At 42.0% G+C, this 17,404-nt stretch overlaps 1 protein-coding gene across 2 annotated transcripts in view; it reads right to left on the bottom strand.

The window, feature by feature from the left end:
- Positions 1–17,404, bottom strand: part of Dnah14 (dynein, axonemal, heavy chain 14) — a 238,340-nt gene that overhangs the window by 167,260 nt on the left and 53,676 nt on the right. For both annotated transcript variants that reach the window (NM_001377039.1, XM_017314066.2), the window contains 7 exons: positions 15,102–15,347; positions 13,226–13,347; positions 9,746–9,917; positions 6,394–6,498; positions 6,186–6,304; positions 5,276–5,350; positions 4,044–4,131 (listed from right to left, as the gene is read on the bottom strand). In NM_001377039.1, coding sequence (NP_001363968.1) covers positions 4,044–4,131; positions 5,276–5,350; positions 6,186–6,304; positions 6,394–6,498; positions 9,746–9,917; positions 13,226–13,347; positions 15,102–15,347 — 927 coding nt within the window. The remainder of the gene's footprint in view (positions 1–4,043; positions 4,132–5,275; positions 5,351–6,185; positions 6,305–6,393; positions 6,499–9,745; positions 9,918–13,225; positions 13,348–15,101; positions 15,348–17,404) is intronic.

The following is a 17,404-nucleotide window of genomic DNA, read 5'->3' as shown; positions in this document are numbered from 1 at the left end:
CGCCCCAAGACCACGCCCCCAAGCCTATGCTCATTCCATCGCGGGAGGGGAAGGGCTACTGAGGGGCATCCCTCCTTGAGGGAGTCCTCACAGTTAATGGTGGTTACAGGAAAGCATGGCCCTTGCTTTTAGCTGTATAGCCAGTCACACATTGCCCATGCTCCAGGAAATAAGTCTTACATTCTTAAATACATGATCGTTAAACTAAAACCTGAGCACATTCACAAGGCTAGAAAAACCCCAAATTAGTGTTGCCTTCTCCACGAGTCTCTAGTGTAATACTCCTAGCACAAAATGGTTACATTTGTAGTTTAAAAAAAATTATGTAACTTCTATTATCTGATTCATCTGTCAGATTCATTCTTCCCAGGTATCTGAGAGCTGTGCAGCCCGGCTAGGTTAAGATCGGGCTGTCTGTGGACATTAACAGAGGGGAATCAACAGGAAAACCACAAAGTTTGTAAAATCAGCCTGTTGTCTAGAGAGTATCTTTTGGAACAAGGTCGTGTTTGGAGTCACCATGAATTTACTTTGAGCTGTGCTGAATTTGAAGCACTTCTTTAAAAAACATATAAACAGAGCCATGAAGTTATAAAAATGGGAATAGTTAGCATGGAGGAGACACATTGTGGCGATATTTTTCCAGAGAAAGGTTAAGAAGACAGATGGTAGAAACTTGGGGCGTTAATCAACATTTTTCTTTTCTGCAGGTAGCAGAAATTAACTTTTAAAAATACATTTCTTTTAATTTTGTGAGCTTATAATATAGTTATATAATTCCCCCTCCCTTTCCTTTCCCTCTAAACCCTCCCATAGGCTTCTCCTTGCTCTGTTTCAAATCCATGGCCTCTTTTTTTTCATTAATTGTTGTTAATATTTAAATGCGTATAAATATGTGTATATATATGCACACATATTAGGAATATAGATATAAACATTAGGAATGCATATACACATTGGGAAAAAATATACACACACACACACACACACACACACACACACACACACCACACACACACACACACACACACAGATACAATCTGTTCAATCTCTATACTATTAGTTGTATACTTTCAGGGCTGACCATTTGATGTTGGACAACCAATTGCTGTGCTCTTCCCTGGGGAACAGTGCTTGGCAACCAATTTGATTAAGATGTGGTAGGCTCATCATGTGGAGGGAATTCTGTGGATCGTATTTTTAAAAAAAGTTCTTCTGATACTCTTAGGTTGAAATATGGTCCAGGAATACAGCTGTGTGAGGAGAACTCCAGGTGCCTTTGAGAACACGCCAAGAAAACAGGACAAGAGTTTTCTTCAAAACCACTGACCTGTCTGTGGAATGTGCCCTCATGTGCCTCCCAGATGCAGTGGGTAGGAGGAGCTCTGAATAAAGCAGGCTATTGTGAGAGACTGTAATCTACCTCATTTATCGGCTCCATTTCTCAAGGCCCCACCAACTTTAGAATGGTGACACATTTATCGATAGAAGAATTACTATATTTACTATATACCTTTAATATATTACTAATTTTTATATCATGGACAAATCTATATAGAAAAAAATCTCTTTGTGGACAACAATATGTAGTGCTATCTCATTGTCCCGTTTCAAAAATATCTTTTTATTCAGAGACAACTGTATACAGAGATCAAGAGACCTCTAGGTAATTCTAGAGAACTATAAATTACACCCTGGGGTGGGAAGTGAAGGTTGGGGAAGTCAGGCAGAAGTGCATTCAGTGACTTAATTAAAATCCACTCTAGACAATTCATCGTAAGAGCAGAATGCAGTTGCTGCTTACTATTAAGCACTCCTGGGTCACTAAGCTGGCAAGAGCTACTCTTAGGTCAGACTGGACTATGTGAATCTGTCAAACTACAGAAATGTATAGAGCCTCCTGTAATTTTGTCTCCTTCATAGAATCATTTTATACCAGCTTTTCAGCCTAAGACTTAGTCATGTGGAGAGCAAATTTTCTGTCCACGGTCCAAGGTGACCTTAATGAAGACTTGAGAATTGGGTGGGTCAGCCAACTTAAAACTGGGGACCTGTTTTTAACTAAGAGAACGGTAAGTCAAATACACTTTCTGTAATATTTAATAATAGTTACTTATGGCACAGGCTTGCTCCCTACATCTCTCTTTCCAGTTAACCAGTCTCCAGTGTTCACACTGACCCAAATGACTGACAGGCAATCCAGTTTCAGATTGGGTTAGTGACGTTGCTCATTGTTAGGACAAAATACCTGGCAAGAAGTAACTTAGTAAGGGGGGGATGCACTTGGCTCATGGTTTGTTGTATCAGGAAAAGGCATAGCGTGGGAAGAGAGAGCTGTGGGATCAGGGGCGTGTGTCTGTTTGCTCTCACAGAGAAAGAAGACGGAGCCAGCCAGGGCTACAAAACCCTAAGGCCTGCCTTCCACCCCCAATCCCTGGAGACCAGCTTCCTCCAGGCAGGCATCCAACACCTCTAGCTGGGTCCAAGTGCTCAAACACACGGTTGTGGGGTACATTTCCTGTACAAACCATGACATAGGTCTCTAGATGCCTTACAAATTAGGGCCACCCCCCTTTTCGTATGACTATTCAGTTTTTCTAGTGAAAGATCAAAGACACAAATAAAAAGTCACCTTCTCAACTTCTGTGGCTACTCTCTTACTTCCCATTCTGCCTCCCCTCCAGCCCCCGCCCCACTCCTCTGCTGTATTTGCCATGGGCTTGTCTTTCATCCATTCCTTAAATGCTTGGGACCCCTCTTTGGTCTTATTTCATACATTTTGCTGAGGGAGGGTTCAACACTTTCTTAGAACAACTGACAATTTTTGTTTTCTGTTATCACACTTTTCTAAATTTCCTCCTTTTGTCTTAAAATTGTTTATGTGCATATTCCATGTGCCTGCATGTGTACATGTGCACCACATGTATGCAGGGGCCATCATGAGAGGCGTCTTATGGAACCGCAGTTACAGAAGACTGTGAGCTACTATGTGGGTGCTGGGAACTGAACCTGAATCCTCTGCAAGGCAGGAAGTGCGCTTAATCCTCGAGCCCTCTCTGCAGGCTTCCTCTCTTTTAATCTCAAGAAAAGCAATCATATTCGCTCTACCAAGTATGCAGAACAATGGCTTCCTACAAAGTCACTCATGTCCTAACCCCCACACCTGTAAAGATGGCAAGAGAGACAGGGCAGATGTGACTAAGAATCTTGAGATGGAGGGACTGTTCTGGGTCACCTGTCACATGAATCCTTATAACTAGAGACTTTTTTTCTGGCTGTGAGCAGGAGATCGGACTGGAGAAGGAAGGTTGGAACATGACCAGCTTTGAAGATGGAGGAAGAGCCTGAGGTTCTGGTGACCATCTCTCTAGGAGCTGGTGGAGGTCAGAATTGAGATTTTTCTCTCTAAGAACCTGCTGACTCCTTGATCGCAGCAGGGACATCTTTAAGGTAACAAATTTAATAGTTTTAAACTACAAAGTCTGGAGTAACTTTTAACAGTAACAATAAAAAATGTGTTATAATATAACATAATATAATATAATTGATACCTTTAAGAAAATAATTTATGAGAGCCGGGTGTGGTGGCACATGCCTTTAATCCCAGCACTTGGGAGGCAGAGGCAGGTGGATCTCTGAGTTCGAGGCCAGCCTGGTCTACAGAGTGAGTTCCAGGACAGCCAGGGCTACACAGAGAAACCCTGTCTCGAAAAAACAAAAAAAAGAGAAAGAGAGAGAGAAAAGAAAAAAAAGAAAAGGATTATCTTAATTTCACATTATAATCTGAAATTTTTTAATTTTAAACTTTAAAAAGGTGAAGGAATTCTAAAATGAATACCAGTGCATTTCTGTAATAATTTTACTGTATTCATGATATCATTTGTATATCTATAAATATATCTATCTTGTTTTAAAATATATCTCAAAATAACCAGGATGTATCAGCACCCTTCATAATAACTCATTTTCCATATTTTTACTTTCCTAGCGCTGCAACTACACAATAAATCTTCTCTTCATGACTCAAGGTAACATGAACTCACCACAGTGATGACCACTTGCCCGGGATGTGACATGACCCAGTCGGAAAAAGTATGGTATTTCCAGTCTTCAATACCTTGAATTATAAATCTATAAGCCAAAAATACATTTATGTTATCCATAAAGGCTCCGTGATGATGCCGTTTAATGAGGAAACATTAACACTATTGGTGTTTTAATCTGACCACATGTTTATGAATAATACATACTCTTTAAGATGGTCTTCACCTGTCAGTAAACTTTCTACCTGGGTTAGTAGACATACAAGCTTAAAAGGAGACAGATATTAGCTTTGAATTACAATGTTATCAAGGAAAAGAAGCTGAAAATGCTATGTTCACAAATAATTTTTACAAGGGGCATCTTTCTGGCTCACCTATCACCCCAAGACAGAAACAGAGGCAAGGGAAAGCCAATGCATTTATAGTTATATCATGTGACTGCTAACAATCAGCTGTGTTCTAGAAACCTTGGGCTGGTTCTCAGAAAGTTAACAACAGCAAAAACTTAAAGTAGCTTTTCCATAAAGAGGAAGGAGAGAAGATGGAGTTGGGAGGGAGGGAGGCAGAGGAGAGCTGAGAGGGCCTGGGAGGGGAAAGCATGGGATCAAAATACACTGTACTAATACTAAGCTTTTAATAAAAACTTAGAGATGGGATGTAATTGTTCTAGTCCAATATGCTTTAAAAGCTTATACTCTGGGCTGCTTTCTTCCCTGTAAGTGGATGGTAATAACAGACTAAAGTACAAAAAGGAGAATCTTGAATACACTAAGTGAGGACTGCCAGTCTGCCAACCGTTGCCTAGTGTGTTCAAGGCCCAGTCTGTCTCTAGGACAGACACTTCTCACCTCCAGGTCTACACTGAGTCAACAAGCTGAGTGTGTAAATGTGGCACAAAAAGACAGAGGAGGGAACCTGAGGTCTTCTGCAAACAGGCTGGAGCTGGCTTGAGTTCAGGTATTGGCTGGTATTGGTGCCCACGAGTGCACAATGCACACCTGAACAGAGCAGTCCTCATGGGGTATTTGCGCTTCAGAAACAGTCAGTCTCTCCATCACCCACATGCCATGCTCTAATAAAGTCCACTCTGCATGTTCCTCTGAATATTTCACTTATATTGCTAGCTATGCAAGTTTTACATACTTATACACACACACATGCATGCATGCATGCACACATGCATGTGCGCACACTATATATATTTTTTTTCAGGATTTAAACATGGTACTCACTTCTTCAGCACATCAAACATGCTTTTCTCTACATTTACCATCCACTGTTCTACAGAAGCTCTTACACGGATTTTCCTATAATTTGTTAAAAAGTTATAAAAATTACTATAATGTTATAGATATCAACATTTCATTTATTTGAGCAACTTGTAAATTACATTCTCAACATACATATATTACTTATGGGGCTAAGGACTATATAATACTATGCTTTCTGGTTTTTATTGATTTTTCGCTTGGAAAACCACGCAGAAAAATACATAACTTGAGGGAATACTATCAAAAAATCAGCATAAAATTTCTATATAAAAATGAATGTAAGAGAGATGAATTGTATTATGAGGTTTTTTGGTTTTTTTTTTAGATTTTTCATGATTATTTTAAATACCTAAATTGGGCTGGGACTTTGTTGAGTAGGAAGACTTGGGTACAACACTGTTTCTCTCAATAAATAAAACTGTGTCAGGAGCCAAGTATTGGAGAGGAGAGACCCTTCTGAGGCTGCTACAGGATCAGTGTGACAGAAAGCCTGGGCTTGTTGCATTCACCTAAGAACCCACCACAGTGAAACTCAGGTCAGAACAATGACAACATCCTCAAGAAAGCAAAAGTCTGGTCCATCTGAAAAGTCAGATTCATGTGGAACAAAGTGCCCGAGGGTTGGCGCTTTCTTTTGTTTCAACTTTACATTAAAGTAGAAGTGAGTGAGAGCCACCAAGGTTGGGGGGGGGGGTGTATGGGGAGGCATGGGGAGGGGTGGAGGGATGGGAGAGGCTATGTTCACAAAAGGATGTTATCTTTGATAAAACTGGTTGCTTAGCAAATTTGTATGGAATGTTGAGATTTCAAAGCAGGGAGGTTGGGACAGAGGTCCTACGGTGGAAGCATTTGGTTGCAGAGTTCCTCCTACTTGGGCATCACCAGGCCTTCCCCTTCGGCAGAGATGAGCATCTTCACTGAGGGAGGGCCGACGTCCTGTTTCCACAGTAGAATGCGTCTGATGTTTTCAAAACATTTCACAAGATGAGGCTGCAAAGCAGAGCACACGCGTTAGTCACACAGCATGTCCTGGCAGAGTGCGGAGATAATACCGCGCAGGAGAGGAACAACGCCGTTACCTGCACGGATTCGGGATTTTTGCTGTTAGCTAGAATATCAAGAAGTTCATCGTTGCTGAGGAAGAAAAATCGCGGGAAACTCATTCTTTTAAGTTCAAGGTATTCCTGTCCAAAGCCAAAAGAAAGACAGCTAAGAACGTACGTCTTAGGAATCACATCCTCTCCTGACCTACAGAATGAAAGGTGCAGTGTGAAGACCAGTTCCAGCCACAGTTATACTCTATGCTCCATGAAAGCTAAAGTACTTCTTAGTAAGGCAAAAGTGTAATAAAGGGAAATGACACAGAAGTGACCTAACAGCAAGGAAACAACCAGGCCAGAGCTCTGCTGTGCTACATGTGCACCACACATGCACCACACATGTACCACACATGCCCTGCCATAATACACCACACATACCATGCCACACATACACCACAAATGTTCTGCCATACATGCCCTGCCACAATACACCACACATGCCATGCAACACATACACCACACATGCCATGCCACACATGCACCACACATGCCCTGCCACACATGCACCACACATTCCATGCCACACATGTACCACACATGCCACACAATACATACACCATCCCTACCCTGCCACACATACACCACACATGCCCTGCCATACATACACCACACATCCCCTGCCACACATATACTACACCTGCCCTGCCATACATATCTCACACCTGCCCTGGCACACATAAACCACACATGCCATACCACACATACACCACACATGCCCTCCCACACATATACCACACCTGCTGAAAGACTCCGAGAGGAGCCCCTTGCTCAGGCCTCAGGACAATAGTGGACACCCAAGAACTCATGATAGACCGAGCTTGTTGTAAACCACATGAGGCTTTATTTGGGGAAAGCCAGAGCTCTGGGGATGACTCATATCCCACACAGGGGTAGAGGAGTCGACCTTGAGGGGAAAGAGGTCCCAGTTTTTATAGGCCCTCAGGGGGGAAAGGAGAAGGGGGGAGTAGGGGATTTCCAGATCTAAACAATGTCTATTCTCAAGAAATAGATGGGTATGGGTATGGGAGGGGTACAAGGAAAGAGTCTGGTGCAGGTGTAGCAACTCAGGATTGGCTGGGCTGTGGTTGCTGGGGAGATTTTCTGACTCTTTCTCAGCAACCAATATTACAAACCTGGCAATGGGCTTCATCAGTGGGCACACACATGGGTTCAAGGAATGGTCAAAACACTGGTAAACACACAGGTTCAAGGAGTGGCCAGAGCATTGTGCACCTCTATTTTTCTAAATCAGTGAAGCTAGTTCTGCTAACAGTGACATTTATCTTGCCAATTTCAGGGCTTCTGTGACCTTTTACATTCTATCAGATCTTTCACTGCCATACCACACATACACCATACATGGCCTGCCACACCTGCCATGCCACACATACACCACATGCCACACCACACATACACTACAGATGCCACAACACACATACACATGCCACATCACACATATACCACACATGCCATGCCACACATATACCACACATGTCCTGCCATACATGTACCACACATGTCCTGCCATACATATACCACACATGCCCTGCCACACATATATCACACATGGCCTGCCATATCTGCCATGCCACACATATACCACACGCCACACCACACATACACCACAGATGCCACACCACACATACACATGTCACACTACACATACACCACAGATGCCACACCACACATACACATGTCGCACCACACATATACCACACATGCCATGCCACACATATACCACACATGCCCTGCCACACATGCACCAAACATGCACTGCCACACATGTACCACACATGGAATGTCACACATGTACCACACCTGTCATGCCACACATACACCACATGCCACACCACACATATACCACAGATGCCACACCACACATATACATGTCACACCACACATATACCACACATGCCCTGCCACACATGCACCACACATGCCCTGCCATACATATACCTCACATGCTTGCCGCTTTCTTTCCTATCTGTTCCCTGCATGAGAAGTCACCACCATAGAGAACACATTATTTCAGACGATCTTAAATTCTACTCCACTTAGCTCACCACATCTCAGCTCATCTTTCCAGTCTCATCTTTTGTTACAGTGACAGACAGGGCTGTCATCATAAGCTGACCTAAGATGTTCTTTTCTTCATCCTCCCCCATCCTGTTTCAGTCTCTCTTAGAGAAGTCCTCTGCTTTCAGTGACATGCCTCTCATTAAGGACCCAGTACACCCTCTTCAGCTATCTCCTAGCTGCTGCCCATATCTGCCCACCTTCTCAGAAGTTTGGAAAAGACCATTTATAGACTCAAGGTTTCTACTTATCTTTCAGCCTCCTCTCATGCTGCCATGGTCCCTACAGGATCTTTTGGGAGCAGGTCGGTACTTCCAAAGCCCAATTTTGACTTGGGTGATTTCACTTTTGTTCCGACCCTAAGTGACCTTGTATTTTCCTTTACTCTGTATCCTGCTCCTTAATATCGAAACTGCCGAAGTTTCAGCTTATCACTCCTCTTTACCCATGATGCTTCTGGGCTATTTGATACAAAACCACTTGCTCTTTAGCTGGGACAACTCTCCAGCAAGACCCACATACAGAAGCCACACTTATCTGTGAGCCTGGAACTCTGGGGAGCTAGGAACCTTTCACATTCCTAGGAGACAGCGCCGTGAGACTGGGGCAGCCGATGTGGTAAGTGAGGAGCAATGGACTGCTAACTATGCAGGACACGTGCCTAAGGGAGGTCTGCCCGCCAGAGGCATGAGTCGCATTCTGAACAGGATGGGGTGACATTTCATCACTTCCTAGACAGCTCCTAATTTAAGACTTTCAATCATTTCTAGACTTTCCTATTTAAATATCTTTAAATCAGAAAGGACCACGAGTGGTGGAAAACCGGAGAGGGATAACCATGGACAAGGGATTCCTTTCTGGCCAGCTTACAAATCTCAAGGCATCTACCCCAGCTGCACTTATCATCTTAATAATGGTAGGGCTAATAAAGCCATTGCCCTTTGCGAAGGATTAAGTCCTCTGCCTGTGCCAGCTCTGGCACTTCAAATGCACCACCACATCCAGCATAATGCTTGCTTAAGCGGAAAGGAAATGTGGGCACATGGAAAGGCTTGGTCCTTTGCTTGAAGGTTATTTGTTTAATCTGCCCATGTTTTCTTTTGCTAGCACTTCCATTAAACCAAAAAAAAAAAAAAAAAAAAATGGCCGCAAGAATTAGAACAGCCGCCAACTGGGACAGCAGAGAGGACAGCCTGCCCTCCAGGAAGACTCTGCAGTTCTCAGGGCACTGCTGCCCTTGGGTGCCATAGTTTACCTCAAGACTCTTCTTTATGCTTTCAAGATGGCTGTTGCAACTCTTCAGAACGCCGAGAATCCCCGTGCTGATGGTTATATGTAGGGCGTTGAGCTTGTTCAGTACCCGAGACATTATTTCTTTCCACATGACGAGCACCTGGGAGAAGAGTTTGGCTTCCGCTGCAAGCTGTCTTTAAAAACAAAACTAAACGTGAATACATGCTGTGGTTGGTATCTATAATACTGCTGAATTCATGAATATGACAATTCCACATGCTTTACCTGACTGGACAGCAGTTTATTTCTATTTTGTATAAGCAGCATATATTCAAAGAAAAAAAAAAAAACAACCCAGGATAGATTAAACATACAATTATCATTTATCACGATTTAACTTAACAGAAAGTAGATATATAAAAATTCTATATAAATTAAATAAAAGCTGCCTGTGCCTTAGAGATGCTACAGTCTGGGTCTTGAACTCCTCCTGAAGCCAGTGTGTCCCCGGCCCCAGAGACTGTGAACATTTAGGAGATGGGCCTACTAGGATGAACTTAGGCCACTGGGGGGTGACCTGGAGGAGATACTGGAAACTCCAGCCTCTCCCCCACATCTCTCTGTTCCTAGATATGGCACCCTGAGGAAGAAGTCCTCTGTCACTTGCTCCTGCTGTGAAATACAGCCCTGCCACATATCCAAAGCAACCAGCCAAGCAAACATGAGTGGAAGCCTTCCAAGTGTAGCCAAAAGAAACCTTTCTTATTTGCACACTGATTAAACTGGATATTATGTCACAGTTGAAAGCTAACACACAAAGGAGCTGCAATGGAAGCCTGGGGGACTCTGGGGAAGCCCCTAGCATCTAGGATTTAAAGGGACAACACTTTGAAGTGAAGGCAGAGGAGACATGCAGCCTAAAAGCAGGACTATATATCCCAGTGTCGATAGTAAAAATTCAAGCTCTGTAGATGTTTACCCAATCTTAGCTGTTAAGGAAATGAAGGCAAATGCCACCCACCTTATAGAACTTTTCCTTTATAGAATAATCATCATTTCATCCATTGGCTAAAAAGAATCAAAGCCCATACATTGCACAAACCACTAATATCCGAGTCTGTTCCCGCTGCTGGTGAGTTGAGTGAAGGGATATTTTCAAGAGCTGTACTGTCTTTCACTCTCTCTGCTCACTTGAACTTCCCACCCAGATAGCCCAAGCCTGATTCAAATTCTCCACGGCTTGGTAAAGTCTTCCATTCAGCTACGATCACCTCGAGTCCTCTTTGCCTCTTGACTGCCCTCTGGAATGGTAGGTATCTATGAGATACCTCTGGCTTTCCCCTCAGCAGGCGCTTACAGTGCCACTCCCTGCTTCTTCCCAGCTGATCTCGTACAACCAATTTTCAATCTCCAATTATAAGTGTTACTCTTCAGGGTTTTATTTTGGAGGGTGGGGTGGGGAGTTGCTAACTGATATATGGGTTGAAGATCTTTGTAGAAAGCCCCAGTTTGGAAACATCTGTCACCACTGTCTAACTTGTTATTTTTGTCTTCAGAACTCTCCAGGGAAGAGACCTTCGGTTTTGCTATTCCCATACTTCAAGGCTGCATATGTTAAACTCTCCAGAGAACCTTCCACCATTATCCTGCTCTTCATTCTGGGTGATGGTGTTAAGTGCTTCTGTAACTCAGCAGAAATATCATGGAAGACACTTGAACCCCCATGCCCAGGCACCCTTCCCGTCTCTCTGGAAGATTCTAAGGCAGCCCTCCAAGGATTAATGACTCTCACCAATTCTTTTTGGAACTCCCCTCTTTGATGAATCTCTGGTTGTCTTCCACTGGTTTTGGCCTTGTCCTTCATTTGTTACAGGTTTATTACTGATTCCATTTTTTTCTTTCCTTATACATACACTAAAGACCTCAATGTCTCCTAACTAAAGACTCCTTCCCTACGCTAGCTAATTTGGTAAAAGAACAACCATCTTGTTTCTTTATTGATAAAAAAACATCTTTAGTAAGAAGTAGTTTTAAAGTCTGAATTTAAAGGTTCACGTTGTGGTAATGATAAAGGGCCCGCTCCTTAGGTGTGGGTTTACCCTCGAGGAGTTCAGAACAACTGGCTGGGACAGTTCCGAACCGTAACTATGAGTTAGCAGTAGCGCCAAGCATCCATACAATGAGGACTATAGATGTGTAACAAGGTCAGTTTCGCTCCCTATACATCTATACTTCACTTAAACAGTTCTCACCCGTAACTTCTGAAAGTTCGCCTTTGTTCCTAAAATAGGGTTCAGAGTAATTAACCTGATCGTGGTTTTCGACAACTCAACAGGCGTTCCAACTGCATATGCCATCCCTACTCACTCCAGAGTGGCGTCTGGGATTTACTCTCAGTCCTCTACATTCTGCCTGCATAGCTCATTTGTCTCCATGTGAGTATTCTAAGCACCTTAAGAAGCTCGAAGCCGGGCGTGGTGGTGCATGCCTTTAATCCCAGCATTCGCGAGGCAGAGGCAGGTGGATTTCTGAGTTCGAGGCCAGCCTGGTCTACAGAGTGAGTTCCAGGACAGCCAGGGCTATACAGAGAAACCCTGTCTCGAAAAACCACAAAAAAAAAAAAAAAAAAAAAAAAAAAAGATGCTCGAAGCCAATTAATCTGCGTGCTGTTTAATGAAGTGGGGAAATGTAATGTTTACCCAGTGCCAAGCCCTATTCTATCTGGTGCAAAGTGAGCTAGTCTCACCTATGGATGCCACTAAAAAGCAGCTTTCTTTTTCACATCCAAACCAGACTAGTCTTCCAGAACTAAAGAGACACATAACATTATGGCTTAAGAATTGTAATGTTCTGATGCATCTGAGGTTCTTTTTTTTTTTTTAAATAGTTTTATATTAGCAATTAAGGGAATTAAGTTTTCAAGTGTAAGATGATTCTTGAGTGATCTATGAATGAGAAAATAATTATGGTGGTCTAACGGAGCCATTCCTGGGGTGTCTATGGTGCTCTGGCCACTTTCCTATTGCTGGAACAAAATGTGTGACTAAAACCAATTAAGGAAGGAGGGGTTTCCTTTGGCCAACAGTTCGTTTGTGTGTGTGTGTGTATTTGTGCGCATGTGTGCGAGTGCACGTGTGTGCATGTGCATGTGTTGGTGTGCTGTATTCCACCAGGATAGCTGGAGGAGGAGACCAGATGCTCGCACAGTAGCCACAGTCAGGAAGCCAAGAACAAATAGGATGTTCCACAGGCTACACAGCCTCAGTGCTTACACTCAATGATCCATTTCCTCCTGCAAGGCTCCATATTGCCTAAAGGTTCCCCAGTCTTCCTACATAACACAAATCGCTTAGGATCAAATATTCAAACACATGACCAATAGGAGATGTTTCACATTTAAACCACAGCTGATGTTCATTCATTGAAGATAATCATTTCTGGAAGATTATAGGAGTTAAATTCCTCATTTTTAAAAAACCATATGTATATATTTTTTTCTTACTTTTGTATTTCTAAAGACTGAAAGATTGGTTCAAGAGAAAGCCAAGTTCTTTGACAGGTCACCCATTCGTCAATGGTCTGAGAGAAGAGGGTTAAGTTTTGATTCCATTTAATCACAAGTTGCTACAAAAGAGGAAAAAATCCACATGTAACAATTACAATACATGAAATGACTCCCTAACAATCACATAATAGAAATTGATGTGAGGCAACTGACACAAAACTCCCGATAAGGAGTCACACAAATGAGGACAGAGCTGGCTCTGCCCAGTTCTCAGATGTTCCATTCATCCAATTTTCTCCTAGGTTACATGATAGACAAATCTTTTTTTGTAAAACTTGCACTTATACCTAAAATTAACATATGTAACATGCACAGATTATAAAATTAACATGAGTGAGCCACTGAACAATTTCTGTCATGGAACAATAACCAGGTGTTTGGTAGGCACACTGTTCTAACCCCTATGTCAAGCCTGTCATATGTATACATATGTTCATGTATACATATGCACATAAAATCTCTCAGTCTGCCTATCTCTGCTTCAGGAGACCAGGGTTAAAGATGGGTACCACCATCCTGCCTAGTGGGCTTCATTTGGAAAATTCCATAGTCTAGATCTTTTTTCTAACTATTACATTTCTAAAACTAGTGAGAAACTGGTTAAAAATTGATAATAAATACATTGCTTATTTACAAACCAGCAGATAAGCTCATCCCCACTGATCCCCAGAGAGGCTTGCTTTTAACTCACATATGCTTGTCTTAGCATTTGCCAGCATTCTGTATTACTCTGTACTTGCTTCCATATGTATTAAAGTATAACCGATAGAGTAGAGTATAAATGACATTGGTCGATTGATTGGTTGGCTGCTTTTAAAGACAGGGTCTTATTGTGTAGCCCTTAGTGGCCCGGAGCAAGCTGGGTAGCTATGGCTGGGTAGCTATATCTGTGTAGCTATGGCTGGGTAGCTATATCTGTGTAGCTATGGTTGGGTAGCTATATCTGGGTAGCTATGGCTGGGTAGCTATATCTGGGTAGCTATGGCTTTGAACTCGCAGAGAATGAACTGCTTCTATTTCTGCAAGTGCCAGAACTAAAGGCCTAATTTGCAACTTCCAATTTTTATTTTAATAAAGGCATTTAGTGCACCATGCATTCTCACAAGGCTTTATCTAACTGCAACTAGGTCAAATAGGTAACTTTGTTCTTGCTGCCAATTTCTAAAGTAAAAAAAAAAATGTTAAATTATATTTCTTCGATCTCATTTTAGGTTGAGTATGGTTTCTGTTTTATTTTCTGTTGTTTGACAATATAATCTACTCTCTCCTTGTAATCCATTCTTTTCTCTTTAGGGCCCACCTGAATGATACTGTCCCTTAAATGTTTTTCCTATGTACAAATAATATGAATGCTATTGGTTGAGCACATACCTTTCTATGACTCTCTCTAATCTATTCATATAGAGGTACACATCGGTATACCCATTACATTAAACTTTTATTGAATAGTCTATCAGTACATATCTGATTAAGTTTATTAAGTTTAAAAATTAATTTTATGTAAGTTATTAGATTCAGGGCTACCAGCTATGAGTTACAAGAAACTGGTAAAGGCATATTTTGTGGGAGTATTTTTCTATCTCATCTAAGCTTATCTTACCCATCCAAATTAAATTTTGATGTTTCCTCATAAATAATAAGTACCCCTATAAAATTATTTTTAGTGTTCACAGTATTAAATATTCTATCTTCTCTGTAAACATATTAAAGATTCATATAATTGAGAATCAAATATGAGTTTGCAGAAAGAAAAGTTGAACTGATGGACTGAGGAAAATGAAAACACTCCCAGGGCTTTGCCCACAGCGGTTACCTTAATTGGCCTGAGGTAGGACGATCCTTTGATTGATGCAAGGATGGCCTGGGAGTCTTCCAGCTGGGTTATCAAGTCGTCAGTGGAGGAGATGATGAGGATGGAACGGCCCTCTGTGAGATGAGGGACCAGGTGCAAGGGAGTCGTGTTCCAGAGATCGATGATCTTAAACAGCATTTTTTCAAGAGCAGCTTCGTTAGTTGCCGAGATTGATATTTCATTTATTTTCCGTTCATATGGAAACAGCTGAAGTGAAGAGATTACTTACTATCCAAGGAAGCAAATACTTCCCAGGGCATCTAAAATGGAACACTTAAACCCATCTCTTGAAAAGTGCAAGGAACTGAAGACCTGATGCTGGGGAAGTTAACCCCAGGGTCCATGAGGTGACGGAACTCTGTTGTCCACTCCAGCCATTTCACAAGCTTCCTGCTCAACCCGAGTATCCTTTTCCTCTTGTCCCAGGCAGGGTGAAGAGTTTGTGTGTGCCTCGAATATGTGCAGACAACGCCATTCCCTTCAACTTCCTTTCCTCTGCACTAATCCCTGTCTTTGCTACTTTGAAGTGAGCTTTTTCTTTCTACAGTGTATCTTATAGCAGTAGAGTATTGACTCAAGAGAGCAACCTGGAGGACTCAGAGTTCTATAGCCTCTTTTGCTTTCCCTAGGACTAAGGGTGTTTTGTTTTGCTTTGTTTTTTTAATGCATTAGTGAAATAGATAGGCCTTCCTCCCATGTATAGTGACTTCAAGTTCCCTTAAACTCTTGACAGAAAATCGTTAAGATTCACTCACCGGACTAGAAGGGACTCAGACAACTTCTCAGTCTCTACCTTTAGAATCATCTGTCTGGGATCACTGTTTTTATCTCTTATTAGAAAACCGAATCTACCACTACTCCTATACATAAGCTCTACAGGGCTGAGAATGAGGTTTAGTCTCTTGGTTTTGCTAACGGATCACAGTGGGGACTATGAACCAGAAAATGACTGATGTTCACATCTGTTATGCATTACCAACGATGGCATGCGGGGCTGGAACTGACTAGGAGTCCTTGTGGACTGAGCCAATAGCACTGAGAAAGAAGCTTGCTTTTGAACATCTATTATTCAGCTAACATAGACTAAAAAGCCATAGAACTATCTAAAAGTTTTATGCTAAAGATAACCTTTCCTGCCCAATATACTTGAGATGGTTATCCATCCCATGATCAGCTTCCAAATGCTGACACCATTGCATACACTAGCAAGATTTTGCTGAAAGGACCCAGATATAGCTGTCTCATGTGAGACTATGCCAGGGCCTAGCAAACACAGAAGTGGATGCTCACAGTCAGCTATTGAATGGACCACAGGGCCCCCAATGGAGGAACTAGAGAAAGCACCCAAGGAACTAAAGGGAACTGCAACACTATAGGTGGAACAACAATATGAACTAAGCAGTACCCCGGAGCTCTTGTCTCTAGCTGCATATGTATCAAAAGATGGCCTAGTCGGCCATCACTGGAAAGAGAGGCCCATTGGACTTGCAAACTTTATATGCCCCAGTACAGGGGAACGCCAGGGCCAAAAAGGGGGAGTGGGTGGGTAGGGGAGTGGGTGGGCGTGGGTATGGGGGACTTTTGGTATAGCATTGGAAATGTAAATGAGCTAAATACCTAATAAAAAATGGAAAAAAATCCAGACACAGACATGTGTAAGACAAAACTTGAGCCATGTGAATCTAGTCCCGTCAAGTCTTTATGATCAAAGCTTAAGGGACAAAGAGGTGAGTCTTCAGTGATACTGTGGCAGTTTTAGAAGGATGTCAGTGCCTTTAATGAATTATCTCTTGTTACCTTAGAGCACAAAGTCTCAAAAGTGCAAACAAATGATCGGCTATGGCAGGACAGCTTTTTTTCCTTCTAATTTATGGCATGCTTTTCACACAATAAGCTTGTACTTCTCAGACAGAACCTTGCCATATAACTGCATAACACTCTATATAACTGCATAACATTCTATATAACTGCATAACATTCTATATAACTGCATAACACTCTATATAACTGCATAACACTCTATATAACTGCATAACACTCTATATAACTGCATAACATTCTATATAACTGCATAACATTCTATATAACTGCATAACACTCTATATAACTGCATAACATTCTATATAACTGCATAACATTCTATATAACTGCATAACACTCTATATAACTGCATAACACTCTATATAACTGCATAACACTCTATATAACTGCATAACATTCTATATAACTGCATAACATTCTATATAACTGCATAACATTCTATA

This window comes from Mus musculus, chromosome 1 (genome assembly GCF_000001635.26).
Source record: "Mus musculus strain C57BL/6J chromosome 1, GRCm38.p6 C57BL/6J".
NCBI classification, from domain to species: Eukaryota; Metazoa; Chordata; class Mammalia; order Rodentia; family Muridae; genus Mus; species Mus musculus.
This window is presented reverse-complemented; position numbering and strand designations above follow the sequence as displayed.